General features: G+C 35.2%; 1 protein-coding gene across 1 annotated transcript in view; it reads left to right on the plus strand.

The window, feature by feature from the left end:
• Positions 1–15,676, plus strand: part of RABL3 (RAB, member of RAS oncogene family like 3) — a 32,436-nt gene extending 16,760 nt beyond the window's left edge. Inside the window, exons 4-8 of the mRNA XM_010981562.3 lie at positions 3,390–3,504; positions 6,638–6,788; positions 11,013–11,084; positions 13,876–13,914; positions 14,505–15,676. Of these exons, the coding sequence (XP_010979864.1) occupies positions 3,390–3,504; positions 6,638–6,788; positions 11,013–11,084; positions 13,876–13,914; positions 14,505–14,570 (443 nt within the window). The 3' untranslated portion in view covers positions 14,571–15,676. The remainder of the gene's footprint in view (positions 1–3,389; positions 3,505–6,637; positions 6,789–11,012; positions 11,085–13,875; positions 13,915–14,504) is intronic.

Raw genomic sequence — 15,676 nt, forward strand, 5'->3', positions numbered from 1 at the left:
TGGGAGTGCTGTTTAGTCAGTCAACTGAGTACATACAATAGAGCCATTAGGAGTCCCACAGTCTAAGCCAGATGTCAAGGAGATACAGAGATTTCTTTCATCTGCTCCTTAGAGAGAGTCCTATGTAATTATAGAAAGCTGCCCAAGAGTTTTTTCAGGGTGCAGAAACTTCATCCAGTTACAGATCTTTGAATACCTGGAGCATACTGCCAGATGGAGGTGTGTAATAGGATGTGATTGCAGTTCATAGTGTCCACTCTGTGTCAAGGGATTAAACTGCTGATACCTGTAATTTTCCTATAGAGTTTTGTTTTTTTTTATCTTCTTTTCTTTTCTTAACTCATTATTTACCTTTTTTTACTATGAAATACAATTTAAACTTCTGTTTGATGTACCAAAAGATTTGGCATCTCTCCCCTTCCTCTCTGGTGGATGCTTGGCTATTAATTGGGATTCATTTGTACTATGGTTAGGTCTCATTCAGTATTAAGTAATCATTGTGATTATTCAGTATCATCTTCATTACTTATATTCCTCTTTCAATATCTTATCCCATATCATAAAGTGCTGTAGATGCTACAAAAAGTAAAGAAGTTTCTTGCCATTTGATAAATACTATAGAATACAGAATGAGTTGTGTTTGTTCAGACCTATGTCCTGTTTAGCTCAGAATTCTATCTGAAAGTGTCACAACCTAATTAAAGAAACAAAATATTCATAAATAAAAAATACAGCCTAAGACATTGACATTAATATATTATAATATATATCATCATGCAAGAAAGTACATGACAATGGCATATATTAATAGAATGTATATAAATGAGAAAAACAGTAAGATAAGACCACTATAGTGTTAGGTGATTTCTTAAAGAGCAAGAGAGAAAGAAGTAAAGCCTAGTTTAGATCTAGGATCAAGTGATAAACCTGGATTATATTGATCAAATGACTTGTCAAAGTTGGTATCAATCTGATCTGACAAAGAGGTTTGAATATATAACACTTTCACTGTTTAGACCTTTTTAAGAAAGAGTTAGGATAAAAATTATAAGCAAATAACAAAGATCATTCAGACCTTGAAACTTTATGGAATTATGAGTTGTAAACTTATTAAGTGCTGAACAAATTCTTCTAAATCCATATTTATTTGGTTATCTTTTCTGTACCTATTATTCATTAGTGATTTGTCTTTTCCTTAAATAGTATTGACATAGTTTCATATATCCTATGTTAGTTTTACATGTAAGACTCAGATATATTCCTGTTTCTTTAAAAAAAAAAAAATCCCTGTTAAGAGATTAATCCCTGTTAACTGAAAACCAATTTCTCTGTTCTTTGAACCTTGCGCTAGGAACATTTCTCTTGGTAGAAGCCTTCAAAGTTCTTTACTCCATCTACCATCCTTAGCTTCTTAAAAAACAGGGCATTAGGACCACTCCATTCAAAGATACAGTCTATTCTTAGCAATAACTTTCTTCCCTCAATACCCTACCTTCTTCCCATTGTGATGATCAAGTCTGGTGATCCCTGAAGGAGACCTGTAAAGTGTCTCTGCCTCTCTGTTTTAAGATTAGAACATATTCTGAGCAGCTGTCACCCTGCCTTCTTTCCTTTGGGCCTCACTGTGTCCCTTCTAGTTCCTAGTCTACAAAGCAAGAATTCTCAGCCCAAAAGGAAGAGGGAAAATAAGGGAAAAGGGTGCTCAATGCCTTTAACAGCTCAGAAGCCTTAAATAGAGATCTTCAAGAAATAAACTCCTCCCTGTCCAGGTAGTAGCTTATCCAGGCCTCTGTAATCCTTTCACTCTTCCAACTGAAAGTCTCACCCATAGTTTTGTGATATTTTTACCTGGGAAATGGGGAAAGGAGAAAATATCTGTCACTCCTTTGCCCTGAAGTGACTTTATTCTGCTTTCCTTCAGTCTTTAAGATTATCTGACTTTGGGGGGAGGGTTTAGCTCAGTGGTAATGTGCATGCACAAGGTCCTGGATTCAATCCCCCCGTACCTACATTAAAAAATAAATGAATAATAAATAAACCTAATTACCTCCCTCCACCACCAAAAAGAAAAAAAGCAAAACCCAAAGATTACCTGAGTTCAAATTTTGGCTACCCCACTTAACCATGCTACCTGGGGCAAGTTACTCAACCTCTCTGACCCTCAGTTTCTACATGTGTGAAATGAAAATAATAATTCTTACCTCATAGGACTGTTCTGAAAATCAGATTAGATGACATGTGTAAAACGTAATATGTAGCACATAAGTACTGAATAAATGTTAGCTATATTCCTCAATGGTAGCTCTTTATTCCTTGTTTAAATCTATCCTTGATCATGTGTCCCCAGTACCTAATAGAACCCCTCATTGAGGAAGGTACAGTGAGTGCAGCTGGATATGGGGGCACGTGTCAGATCTCTGTTCCAGATGCCAGAAGACATACAGATTTCTTTGAGCCAGCTGGAACTAGTCAACTCTGACTTATATAAGCACCTTAGTTGCACAGTGTCTGTAAAAACTAAAGGAGCCAATTAATTCATGCCCTTTTTCAAATCGATATATTTTACATCTTGACGATGGAAAATGTATCAGTTCCACATCTTCTCTTCACAGTATAACCTGGGTAATATAAGAAAGGGTTGGGAGTTTCAAGACCTGTAATCTTTTGAACACAAGATGATACCCTATATTTCACTAGGCTTTAAAGCTTTTCCTCTTTTTGTCTATATCATATTATAATAATTACCTGCTTTACCTTCTGTCTAGGATCTTAACTGATTCTATTTAATTGTGTTTCTAAGCTTCATTACATTTTATTATTTTTCTCTCAAAAGTCCATCTGTTTTCTACTGTTCATACTTCTTGACTATGTTTTTCCTACCCACTTCTAGTGGCATATTTCTTTGCTAATCTTACAGGTAGCAAGTTTACATAGCTAACCATTAATTTAAAGAATTAAATGATTAGGCTTTTGAGTTGATTAGGTCCAGGTGGCCTACAAGAAGACATTTTGTCACCAAAGAGTAGGAATTGTGTCAAATTAAATATCATTTTAATAAATTTCCATTATTAAATATTTTAGTGAGTATAAGTAATATGTATATGATGTCTCTAACAGTACTATGCATAGTGCAGAAACAATTAACCTTTTTGAATTAATATAATTTCCAAATACTTGAAGTAGTTTTGATTCAGTTACTTATTTGTAAATAATTATCTGTAAGAATTTGTAGAATAATTTAAAATAATTGTGTCAGAGTTTGTTAGTCATACTAGGGTGCTAGGTTCATTAAGTAACCTAATGCTTTTATTTTCTAAGCCTTACTTTGCCAGTTGTGAAATGAAGAGGAATTCTTACACTATTGACATTATTTTCTCTGATTATTTTAGGTATTATTTTAGTACACGATTTAACAAATAAGAAGTCATCCCAAAACTTGTATCGTTGGTCATTGGAAGCTCTCAACAGGGATTTAGTGCCAACCGGAGTCTTGGTAACAAATGGGTAAGTCCAGATTACATTACAGTTGGTTTGAAATGCTGTAACAATCACAAGAGTACACCCTCCAAAATAATATTTGTAAGATGTTTGATTTGCAAATATTTTCTCCCAGTTTGTAGATTGTCTTTTCCTTATCTTAACAATATTTTAACAAAATAATTGTTTTTCATTTTGATGAAATCTAATGTCTCATTTTTCTCTTTTATGTCTTGTGCTTTTGTTACATCTAACAACTTTTTGCCTAACCCCAGATCATGCAAGTTTTCTTCTGGGTTTCTTCTAGAAGTTTTATAGTTTTGGGTTTGCTTTTAGAACTGTGATCCATTTTGAGTTAGTATAATGTGTGAAGGATTGGTTGAAGTTGACTTTTGTAGGTGAATGTCCAGTTGTTCCAACATCATTTGTTGAAAAGATTGTCCTTTCTCATCGAATTATTTTTATTCCTTTGCCAAAAGTCAAGTGACCATATTTATATGGTTTTATTTCTAGACTCTCTAATTCTTTTTTAAAAATATCTTATTTATTTATTTTGTTTGGGTTGAGGGGGAAGGGAGGTAATTTTATTTATTAATTTTAATGGGAGTACTGAGGATTCAACCCAGGACCTCGTGGGTGCTAAGCAGGCGCTCTACTGCTGAGCTATACCCTCCACCTCCAGACTCTCTAATTCTGTTCTTTTGATCTGCATCTATCCTTTTACTAATAAATGCTACACTTTCTTGATTATTGTAGCATTATAGTAAGTCTCAAAATTTGACAGTGTGATTCTTTCCTTCTCAAAATTGTTTAGCTCTTCTAATCTCTTTCCATATAAATTTGAAATCAGCTTGTCTGTATTGACAAAAATTCTGTCTGAATTTTTATTGGAATTCCATTAAACCTATAGGTTATTATATTGGGGTGCATTTTTGTTGCATCTTTCAAGCCATGAACACAGTATATCTCTTCATTTATTTTTTTGAAACAAACCCTAGACATCATATCATTTCATCTATATATACTTCAATGTGTAAATTTAAAGCATAAGGACTTTTTTTTAAACATTACCAAAATATAAATGTCCTCCTTAAAATTTAACAATAATTCTCTAATATCAAATACTATTTTAATGTATTTGTATCATATGTATCATAAATGTTGCTTTGTTCAGAACAGTATCTGAATAAGTCCCACTCATTGTATTTGGTTTCTTAAGTTTATTTTAACCTTAAGCCCCCCCTGTTTTTTTTTACTCTCTGGCAGTTTATTTGTTGAAGAAAATTGCTCATTTGTCCTGTAGAGTTTCCTCTGTTCTGGATTTTGCTGACTGTATCCCTGTAGAGTCTGTTAAACTTGTTTCTCTGAATCCTAATCTTCTCTAAAATGGTAGTTAAATATAGTAGTCTGAAAGTTGCAAGATTTTTGTTTTTTTCCAAAGTGGTATTGTGCATATAATATAATACTTGGTTATCTCTTTGTGATGTTAAGGTGTTATCAGCCTTATCCATCCATGATAAAATTTCCCATTTGTTTTTTACCTAATGATTTAAAAATAGAAAAAGGATTTCAAGATCAAATTTCAACTGGATGTAAAATTTAATCAAAGAAGGTGGGAAAAAAGGAAAACTAAAAAGAGAAATAAGAGAACAGATTTTTATGTGTACATATATATGGCAACATATATATGTTATGTTATATATATGATGCATATGTAAGTCAACATGAAACATGTATATTATGTGCAATATATACTATGTTATATATATAATAAATACATACATTAATGTGTAAAAGATTATGCAAGACTGGAAGTGACAGAAATATGTGTATCAAAGATGATGTTTGATTAAATATATACCAAAATTTGTGTGTTAGCCAGAGTTAGTGAGTATAGGGGAAAAAATAGTCCTAAAAAAGGGCACTCTCAAAACTTTATTCTCTAATAAAGCAAATTTCAGTTTTGGACCACATCTCCTAAATCAATATTAATGTTGGTAAGAAGAATCAAAGGTCTTGAACTCAAGCTATTATTGGCTTTGATGCAATATTTAGAATGATAATATTTTTTATGAAATGGGGAGGTTGCATAGTTCAAAACAATTGTGTTCCAAAGCTGAACAATAACCGAGGCTCTGTAAAGTTAATGTGAAGGGCAAAAAGATTCGGTAATTTTGCAAGCATGTGCACGTGCACACACACGCACACACAATTTAAATTATTCAGAGAGAAAGAAAAGTAATGTCAAAGAAAGGGAAAAATGCCAAGCTCACCTGGTTTGTATTGATTAGATTATGGAACATTGATTTATGGTCATAAGATGTTCGCAACCAGATTTGTCTGACTGTTACAAATTGAACTTATATCATAAATCCAAATCTGTTTCTCTTATGTGAATAGAATTTATATTCACTGAAAACATTGGGCTTCCTTTCAGTAATGGAAAGATAGTGACCCAAGGCCACTAACCCTAAGTGATTCCTATTGCCTGTCCTCCCATGGCTCTTGTGTCAAGACAAACAACTATTTGGTACTTAACTCTTTCCTTTTACTATTTATTTTGCATTTCAGCTGTTTCTTTTCCTTTCCATTTGTTGAATCCATCTTTCCCCAGGCTATGGTTGATTTATTCTGGCCTTCAGCATTCCTATTTCTTATTTTTCTGAAATGATCTATTTTTCTTTACTACTTATAGACAGGAATGTGTATGCATAGCCCAGAAGTTACCCAGAAGCTTGACATTTTCCTCTCTGGCAAAAAGCTTGAGTACCATGCTAGGTTCCTGTGTTTTCTCTCCACTGAGGTTTGAATCCACTCTCTGTATCTACCCAGAAAAATTCCTGAGCTGTTAGCCTCAGAAGACAGAGCTTTGGGAGAAGTCAAGTCAACCTACTTTCATATACCTGGGGGGCAGTCAGTTATTCCAATAGTCTATAAAGACCCATGGGACAAATTTTGACTAGTTGGATTAATAGTTGGAACTCGATAGATGCTGAGGATTGATAAATGAACAAGTAGATGAAAGAAAACGGGAGAAAAGTAGGTTTATAGGTGATGGATAAGCAAGAGGCAGTGAAGTATCTGTAAAATAGTATAAGCTAGTTACAGTTAAATATTACACATCTACATCAGAAAGATAAATTCTGTCCATTTATCACAGGGATTATGATCGGGAACAGTTTGCTGATAACCAAATCCCACTGTTGGTAATAGGAACTAAACTGGATCAGATTCATGAAACCAAGCGCCATGAAGTTTTAACTAGGACTGCTTTCCTGGCTGAGGATTTCAATGCAGAAGAGATTAATTTGGTGAGTATTTTCACTAATGTGTGTTTGTATCATCACCAGGTAAAGGGAAAACCAAAGATTTCACAAGTTACATATTCTCACAAAAGAAGCTTTGTATTTGAAATCAGGCATTTGGGTTCTAGTCCAAAAAGTAGCAAAGATTGGAGCCAACATAGACTATGAGATGGCCACAGTCACTTCAGCCTCCTTGAATGCCAGTCTGTTGGAATGTTCAAATGTTGTTCTGTGAATAATGTAAATCATGGGCTTTTTCTTGAAAAGATTTTCAAAAATAATTAAGGTGACAAAGAAGGGTCACTGGTACTGTACATTGATATTTCTTGCTTTAGAAAAGCCTCTTGGAGGGGAGGGTACAGCTCAAGTGGTAGAGCACATGCTTAGCCTGCATGAGGTCCTGGGTTCAATGCCCAGTAGCTCTAAAACTAAATAAACCTAATTACCCCCACACACACAAAAAATTTTAGAAAAAGTCCACTCTTCAGAAAAGCCTCTTAGCGTCATAAACTACAGAATTTACCTTAAAGGGCAAACAGATAAAGGAGAAAATTACAAATTGTAAACTAGGAGTGCTTCATAAGTGTTAGTTTATATAAACTTATGTGTATACAATTGATTTGAGTCCCTTCCTATTTCACTCAATTAGAACTAGACATTAAAAAGGCTAAGATAAGTTCTTATATAAGCCAGTTAGTGTTGCCCAGAGAATGATCCTGGCCAGCAGCTTCAGTCATGGTTTATAAATGTCATTGTTGATAAATAGAATCTCTGCAACATACTCAGTGCACTGGCATTCCAGATGTGGTGGTGGTGGTTTAGTAATACTAATGGCCAACATTTATTAAGCACTTATTAGTGCCGAGCGCTGTTCTAGTGCTTTATGTACCTTATTTCACATGCATCATCTTGACATCAACCCTATAAAGTAGGTACTAAAAGTACTTACATTTTTTAAATGAAGACTAGAAGCAGAGAGAGGTAACTAGGCCAGGGTTACACAGGACAAACCAGGCACTGTGACCACAGATCCTGTGCTCTACAATTAAGCCTATTTTACATTTAATTATCCTTCAGCTAACATTTAGAATCTTGGAGCTGGAAGAACTGTTGGAAATAATCTAGGTCACCAGTTACCCAAACCTGACTGCATATTCATGTCACCAGCAGCAGGACTTGTGAAAACTTTTGAATAAGTGCCCCACAGCTGGAACTTTGTAGTCATGAGGTCTGACAGGAGGACCAGGACTCTGTGATTGTAACTAATGACTCAGGTGATTCTGATGCCCTTTCTCTGTGAATCAACATTTTTGAGCACTGCTTGGTTCAACGCCACCTCTACCCCCCTAACTGAGTCACCTTCTGCCTGCCATTCCATTGTTTTTTACATTCTGCTTTGCAGTAGGGGCCTTATTTTTCTCAGCAACCACCATGGAATATTCAGCATAAATGCCCCAGCTAGTCAGCACTCAACCATGATATTCCAGAGGATTCCTGTTACCTAGAATACATCATATCCTTGTTGAGGAAGTGCTGAGGTTACTTTGCTTGAACATTATTTCCAAAGGGAAATTTACCATTGAATACACTTAATTTGTTCCAGCAGTTACTTCTAATGTATTTTAGAATGAATCTGTTTGTAGAGCCTGTGGTTTCTGTGACCATCACCTAATATGTGCTTTTCCTATTTTACTTGTGAAGGCAGGGCCATCTTTTAATTGTTAACAAGGTATAATGGTACTCAAGTGTGGACTTTGGCACACACTATCCCCAAGAGTTCACATACAACATACTCAGGGCTTTTTATCAGTGTACAGCATCAAGAACACAGCAGAAACAAGAGGGTCTTGAGGATTCAAGAGAGAAAAAGTAAGGAGGAAAATTGAATAAGAGTTTCAAAAAGAGATAGCAGTCAAAAAGAGTCAGTAAGTAAAGATAAAGTCACCAGTAAAAACTAATGTAACAGTCTTAGTGCTAGCATCTTTGGTTACTGTATGAATTTACTTAAATTATTTTTAAAAAAAGGAAGAATTAACATAACTGTATACATCAAAGATAGAATCAAAGTTATTTTTTGCCTAAAAAATAGGCAAATTGTTTAAATTATAAACAGGGAGGAGATTACTTATTTTTTTTTTAAATCCTGTTAGGCTTATTGTGTCTAGCCAAATTTTTCTCTCTTATGTGTTTACTTTAAAGTGATCATTTTGAAGCGTCCTCCCTAGTTAATATTTCTTTTTCAAACTTAGATAAGCATTTAGAACTATTAATTTTCAGGCTTTGCCCTCAGCCATGATCAATAGCAGATAGCTCTTTCAGCTCTAAAATTCTCCTCCTAAAATCATAGGGTTTCTCAAGCCTGGTCAGCCTGAAATTGTGGAGGCTTAGAATTAAGTTTTGGGGAGGTTTTGTTTGTTCATTTGCTTGTTTGATTTAATTTTTGTATTTAGTACTTTAGCTCTATTTGGAACCATCTCTGAAGTCTTTTGACCTTCTGATGACTATGTAATCGATGTCTGTTTTGTAAAACATACCTAACACAGATCCACCTAAGGTTTGTCTTTTATATGCCCCAACTGCTGTATAAATGTGTTCAAATATGATTTCATATACACAGTTTACACAATGATGTTTCAGTCTATTTAATCCATATATACAATTATCTTCGGTGCTTTTGTGTCTGAAAATTCTATCTGATAGCATTTTCTTGGGATGAAGACAGAAGGGAACTAATATTTCAGTACCTGCTATCTTCCAGACATGCATTATCTCATTTAATTTTCACCAAAAATCTATGGGATAAGTATTGCTATCCCCGTTTCACAAATGAATAAGCTCAACTTTAAAGGCTGAGTAATCTAAACCATGTCACACAGTCTAGAGATGCTGGGATAAATATTCAGATCCAGAGCTTTCTGGCTTCAAAGACTTCTGATTTTCTAGTATTCTGTGATCTTTGTAAAGTCTGTTGTCGTCTCTTTTTTTGTGGTTTTGGAAAATGTATTAAAGTTTATAGCCAGAATTCAAAATGTGAGCCTTGAAATGTAGTATATGGATAAAATAGGTGATTGTTACAAAGTGCATTGGAAAGGAATCATGTGGGTTTAGAGATTACAATCAGAATAAATGCAACAGCAGAAATGTCAGTAATTTCCCAAGGGACACAGACGATCTATAACTGAAAAGATAAACACTGTACTTGCCAAGGAGCCTATATGGTATCCCCATAGTTTGGTCTTAGGTAACATTTGAGGTAAAAACCAAAGTATTCAGTCACTAGAGGTGGCAAGTCAGTGATGACAAGAAAAGGCAATTCAATACTGGAACTCCAGGAAAAGGATGGTAAGCCTTTTACGGTCTTTACCAATCATTGCTATGTACTAGTCACTTCATTATAGTGTTCCAGATTGTCTCAGCAGATCCCCATTTTTTCCTATTTTCAGAAACCTAATAGTACTGTATCTATTGTTTATTATTTAATTATTTTTAAAATAATGATATTTTAAAATAAACTAATTGTTGATCTGTTGTTTATTATTATCTTTATGGCCTACCTGCATTCAGTGAGTGAGAAATCCCTGGCAACTGTTATGTTTGGTTTTTGCTCCTCTTTTTCCTTATTTTCATGCTTCCTATTGTTCTTAAGAACTGCATTGTACTTAGCTGGGGAGGGTATAGCTCAGTGGTAGAGTGCATGCCTATGCACTCAATCCCCAGTGCCTCCATTAAAATAAATAAATAAAAACATAATTACCCCCTGCACCAAAAAAAATTGAATAAAAAAATTTTTTAATTAAAAAAAAAAGAACTGCATTGTACTTAAATGAGTTGAGCACTGGTGAGTAACTAGTACAAAAAGTGAAGTGTTGTCTATTTTTTAATGGCTCTATTTCTGCTTTTCAACCTAAATGTAGGTAGGTCACCTAGTTAGTATCTTGGTTTTGTTATTAGTAAGACATTAGCAATCCTGTCTTCCTTTATGAATTATTTGATGATGAATACATTGGTTCATTGTCCTCTAAAATTGCATAAATAACAAAAAGTGGCCTTATCTTCCTTTAGCACTTTCTGCTTTGCTCTGTGCATCATAATTTGAAAATTACTTGAATATTTTATGAGAGTATTATGCCTGATAATTTACTATAGAAATGTGCAAGAGGAACAGTAATGACTAACAAGGAGCTTGTGTTTCCTAACGTTTCATTGTTGATCTTATGTTTTATCTTCTAGGACTGCACAAATCCACGGTACTTAGCTGCAGGTTCTTCCAATGCTGTCAAGCTCAGTAGGTTTTTTGATAAGGTAATGTCTTCAATTAAGTTATTTTTAAACTTAATTTATATATTATGGGAGTTTAAATTCTTTGTAGAATGCTTTGTCCTTTTATTCCTCCGTTCTAAACTTCACAGCCTGAATAATACTTGTTTTGATCTCTTATCTGTTGGTATAATTGCTCAAGGCTTGCTGACATGTTTATTCTGTCATCAGTGTTCTCTGAGCAAAGGATGGAAGCTACTGGATTCAGATAGAGTTTTTTAAATACCTAATTTCCCTCCTTAAGACAATATATGTTTCCATATTTTCTGGGTCTTTTTGTACTTATTCACCATCCCTGAACCCCACAAAAGGCACTAAACTGAGGAGATTGTGCTTAAAGCCCAGAGTTCTTTTTGCTCTCCTGGCTATTAATACTCTCCACATCAACATTACTATTACTTTTAAGGTTATGTCATCTTCTTGTTTCCCAGTCAGAAATCTTTGCATTCCAATTATTGACTCTTACCAGTATCATATTATTGTCCCGAGCTAGAATGAAAATGTAGAATGACTCAGCAGACTGGTTAACCGGAGCACTGTTTGTCTTTCCTTCACAAGGCTACACAGCTGCATCGCACATAGTGCTGACCAAGTTTAAACTGTTTGCCCAATGTTGACATCGCATAGTAACGTAAAATAGGTTATATTCCTCTATTAGTATTGAAAAAGATTAATTTCTGTATTATATTTCCTTTTACAAGTTATCTCCCAAGAAAAAAAATTTCCCTTCTCATAACTTCTTTATGATCATTTTTCTTTTAGCTACTTAGAGATCTAATATTTGGCTCTTTTGTCCAACAGCTCAGCATAAGATAAGCCCCACACCCCATCCCTGTTTAATATTAGACCACTGGGAAATTTTTGCTTTATTGCAGAATTTCCCAACTAGAGTGTGGCAAAAAAAGTACAGGTGTGCTGAGACGGCAAGCCCCTCAGTTCTCAGAGCAGCCAGAGCCCCCTGGGCTGGCTCGTCCACTTACCCTACAAATATTAGCATTTTCTAAATGTGCCATGACGTGAAAAATGGTAGGAATCACTGCAGGGAAACAGGTATTCTCTCCACATTGTTTTCCAACTTAAAGAGAGTTTACATTTGGTTCAGATCCATGGCCACCATCGGAATCCCCTTAAGAGCAACATCTTACAGATAGATCCCTTTCTGACACAGAAAGATCTCACAATGTATAAATTTTAGATAATTTATTATTTTAAAATTTAAAAAATAAACTATATTGTTGAGAGACAGTAAATTATAGACTAGTGTGACCCAAGTTGTCAAGCAAGGCTTTATTTAAAAAAAAAAATTAGAGGCGACTTGGTTGATTTTAAGAAGAGAACAAAATTTGGAAAGAGAAAGACATTGCATGTTGAGGGCAGGGAATTATACCAAAAGCGAAAAGGTAACTTATCTCTTCACTGCCTATATCACAACAAAAGGTAGGTGGATTAGAAGGTTGGCCAGACTGAGGTGGTTGCCTGATGTCAAGGCACTTGGCAGCTAAATTTCACCCAGTTTTCTCTACATCATATCTTCAACAATTTAGTGTAAAGATTTCTTCTCTAAGATAGAATCTAGCCCTCTTCCATACTCCCTTCACTAATAGTAATTCCTCCCCACTCTAGAATAATAGGATTTTCCCGTTCTTCCCTGGAGAGAGGAAAGAGAATCAGTCCTGGCATGGTTTTTGTGGGGTCAAGTGTTTTAGGTATATACCAATCATGAACCAGCTTTTCTACCTCTGGGGTCAGTGAATGCAGCCTTACTCTCAGTCTCTGGATAAAAGTAACCCAGCCATAGTCTCAAAGACAGAAGGAATCCAGGTTATGTGGCTGTCAGGCCAGTGAGAGCAAGCTGGTGCAGGCCTGCTCTGCTTTATTAAGACGAAATTCCTGGCTTCCTAATTCTCGATTCTAATGTCTTAGAGTTGATCTCCAGCTAATCTGTATTCTAATCTGATTAACTTTTCTTAATCACAAAAGCTCTATTTAAAGAAAATACTGCCTCTGCCACTATTGCAGTTTCTCAAGTGTTAGAACAGAATTCATTATTTTTTAAAATGGTTTTCATCGTGGGACAACATGGTACTCTTAAACTCATTATGTTAGGACATATATTTTGAAGGCCTCTTTTCAGTAGTGGTGATGGATTTGTACGGATACATCCACTGTACCTTGTTTCTTCTACTAACCAAATACAGACAGTCCTGAAACTGCTGAGTTAGGCTGCAGATTAAGTCCATAAAAAGAAGCTAATTGACTACTTTTGCTGTGTGTCTTCTGTCTCCATTAAAGACCTACAGAATTTAACACTGTGTTTACTAGAGGGATGTGGCAGTTTACTATTACACAGACGGACGCCTCTTTAAGAAGTAGCTATGCTTCTGGAGTAGCAAAAGTGCTTTGTTTTTATCTTATGGATTCTGTTTAGTACCTTTGGGGACTGACTGCTAGGAAACTTAGAGCCAAATTTGCTGCCATACACTAGGAAAAGCATGGGATCTCATGCCATTTTCTGGTTATTTTCTCTTTTTTGTTTCATTTATTTTTTTGATCTATCATTAATGCTTCCTGGAATGAGGCAGGCTTTTATAGAAATACTCCCACAGTTTTGATCTCATTAGCACCAGATTTAACTCATTGGACTAGATGTCTATAGCTATTGAAAAGACTCTTCATTTGGGTATACACCTTTTAGTCCCATTAGTGGCCACTGCAGTTAACAACTTTTTCAAAGTATGTATACTAAGCCCTTAAAATCTTTATTTATTTCTCACAGGTCATAGAGAAGAGATACTTTTTAAGAGATGGCAATCAGGTCTGTACCTATCTTTTCTTGATAAAATGAGGTCATAACTTTGGAGAGAGGTTTGATTGATTTGAAATTAATTTCCACATTTATTTTTGAAGTGGTTTTTTAAAAAGTGGGGAAGAAGTCCTTCGTAGGCACAAGCAACTGACTTTCTTTTGTCCTGTTAAGTACAAAATAAAAAATCTGATCAAGTTAAAATAAGGGTCTAAGAAACAAAAAGAATCCAGAGATAAGATTACTTTATGAAGTAATAGAAGAAAATAATTTGCTTGAGATTCCAGAGATATGGATCAAGTCTCACAATTCAGGTTATTCATATAAAAGTCCAATAGGTGAAGATTATGAGATTCACCTTCATGCTCTCCAATTTAGATGACACTGTCACCAATTGATTGGCAAATGTTTTTCATTTTGGTAGGATTTATTTTTATTATTTAATCTGTGGTGGCTTTCTGAGTAAAACCTTAAAAAGATAGTTCTTTAAAGAACATCAGGCCAACATACAGAAACAAAAAATAAGGAAAAAGTTGTCAAGGCTATTAGTATTTGAATTGTGCCTGCCTGAGTCCTAACATGGTTATCTTTCTTGCTTACAGATTCCAGGCTTTCCTGATAGAAAAAGGTTTGGGGGAGGAACATTAAAGAGCTTACATTATGACTGAATTACACTCATCCTTCGGAAGAGTGAGCAAGCTGTGGCAGTTTTTCACAGCTTTCTTCTTGCTGTGTCGATCATTAAAGTCTCAGCCTTTTAATGAAATCATCTTAAAACACCACCCTTCAGCCTCACCCTTTAATGGAAAACTGAAAAGAAGTGACAGCATGGGAGGTCCAAACTTTGTCCCCATTCTCTCTGTTCCTCACCTTTCTGTTCCTGTTTATAGATTATATAAAAGCAATGGAAATAGGAGATGTTGTCAGAATGATGCAGTAAATGAGCAGTGACAGAATGCTGCAGAGAAAATTTACACTTGCCTAGAACTGGAGGGTTTTTATGGGTCTGTAATTTTCCCACACTCCTTGCTGAAGGCTTAATTAAGTACTTCAAAACTGCATCTCTATTGTTTTACCTTTATGAGGGGAAAGGTTATGTTAACCAGCCCTCAGTTGTCCACCCCAAACAATCTCTGTCATTTTCAAAGAAGCAAAATGCTGCTCTTTAATTGTCTCCACCTTTATCACACACAAGGATGCCTAACAACAGCAACCCTTGCCTCTTTCTCCTCTCCTTTGCAAATGTCTCAGTGGCTGGAAGAGGGGGACTAATAGCTGGAGGTAAATATAAATAGATTAATAATACATAGAGAACAGCAGTCCCAGGAAGGAAGAATTCTGCAAGAAATCGACAGCTCACTGAAATCCTTCACTCTTTAGGTCACAGCTGTCTGCACCCTCTTACTGTTTCCTGTTTGCAAATAGGGTAAAATCTAAGAACTGCACAAGAGCAGTAAGATTTACAGCCTCTTCAGTTTTTATTTTTATTTTTTGAAGAAAAAGTCCACTCCCAAAACGTCCCTTAACTGTAGTCCATAACCTAAGAATGTTATTCTTTGTGTCAACAATGAATTTATGGAGAGAAGTAAAAATAAGTTCCGCAGCAACACATTTACATGAATTATGGACTAGGATTCTTGGATTTCACAATCCAAAGTTTCGGGGGGGTGTATATGCATAATTGTTCATTGTTACATTTTTTACCCCTCTTTTTTGCTTGTATAATTCCCTTTGCCCCGGTTCTTTGTTAATATATAAACTTGTTTTACAAAAA

Source organism: Camelus dromedarius, chromosome 2 (genome assembly GCF_036321535.1).
Source record: "Camelus dromedarius isolate mCamDro1 chromosome 2, mCamDro1.pat, whole genome shotgun sequence".
Classification (NCBI taxonomy): Eukaryota; Metazoa; Chordata; class Mammalia; order Artiodactyla; family Camelidae; genus Camelus; species Camelus dromedarius.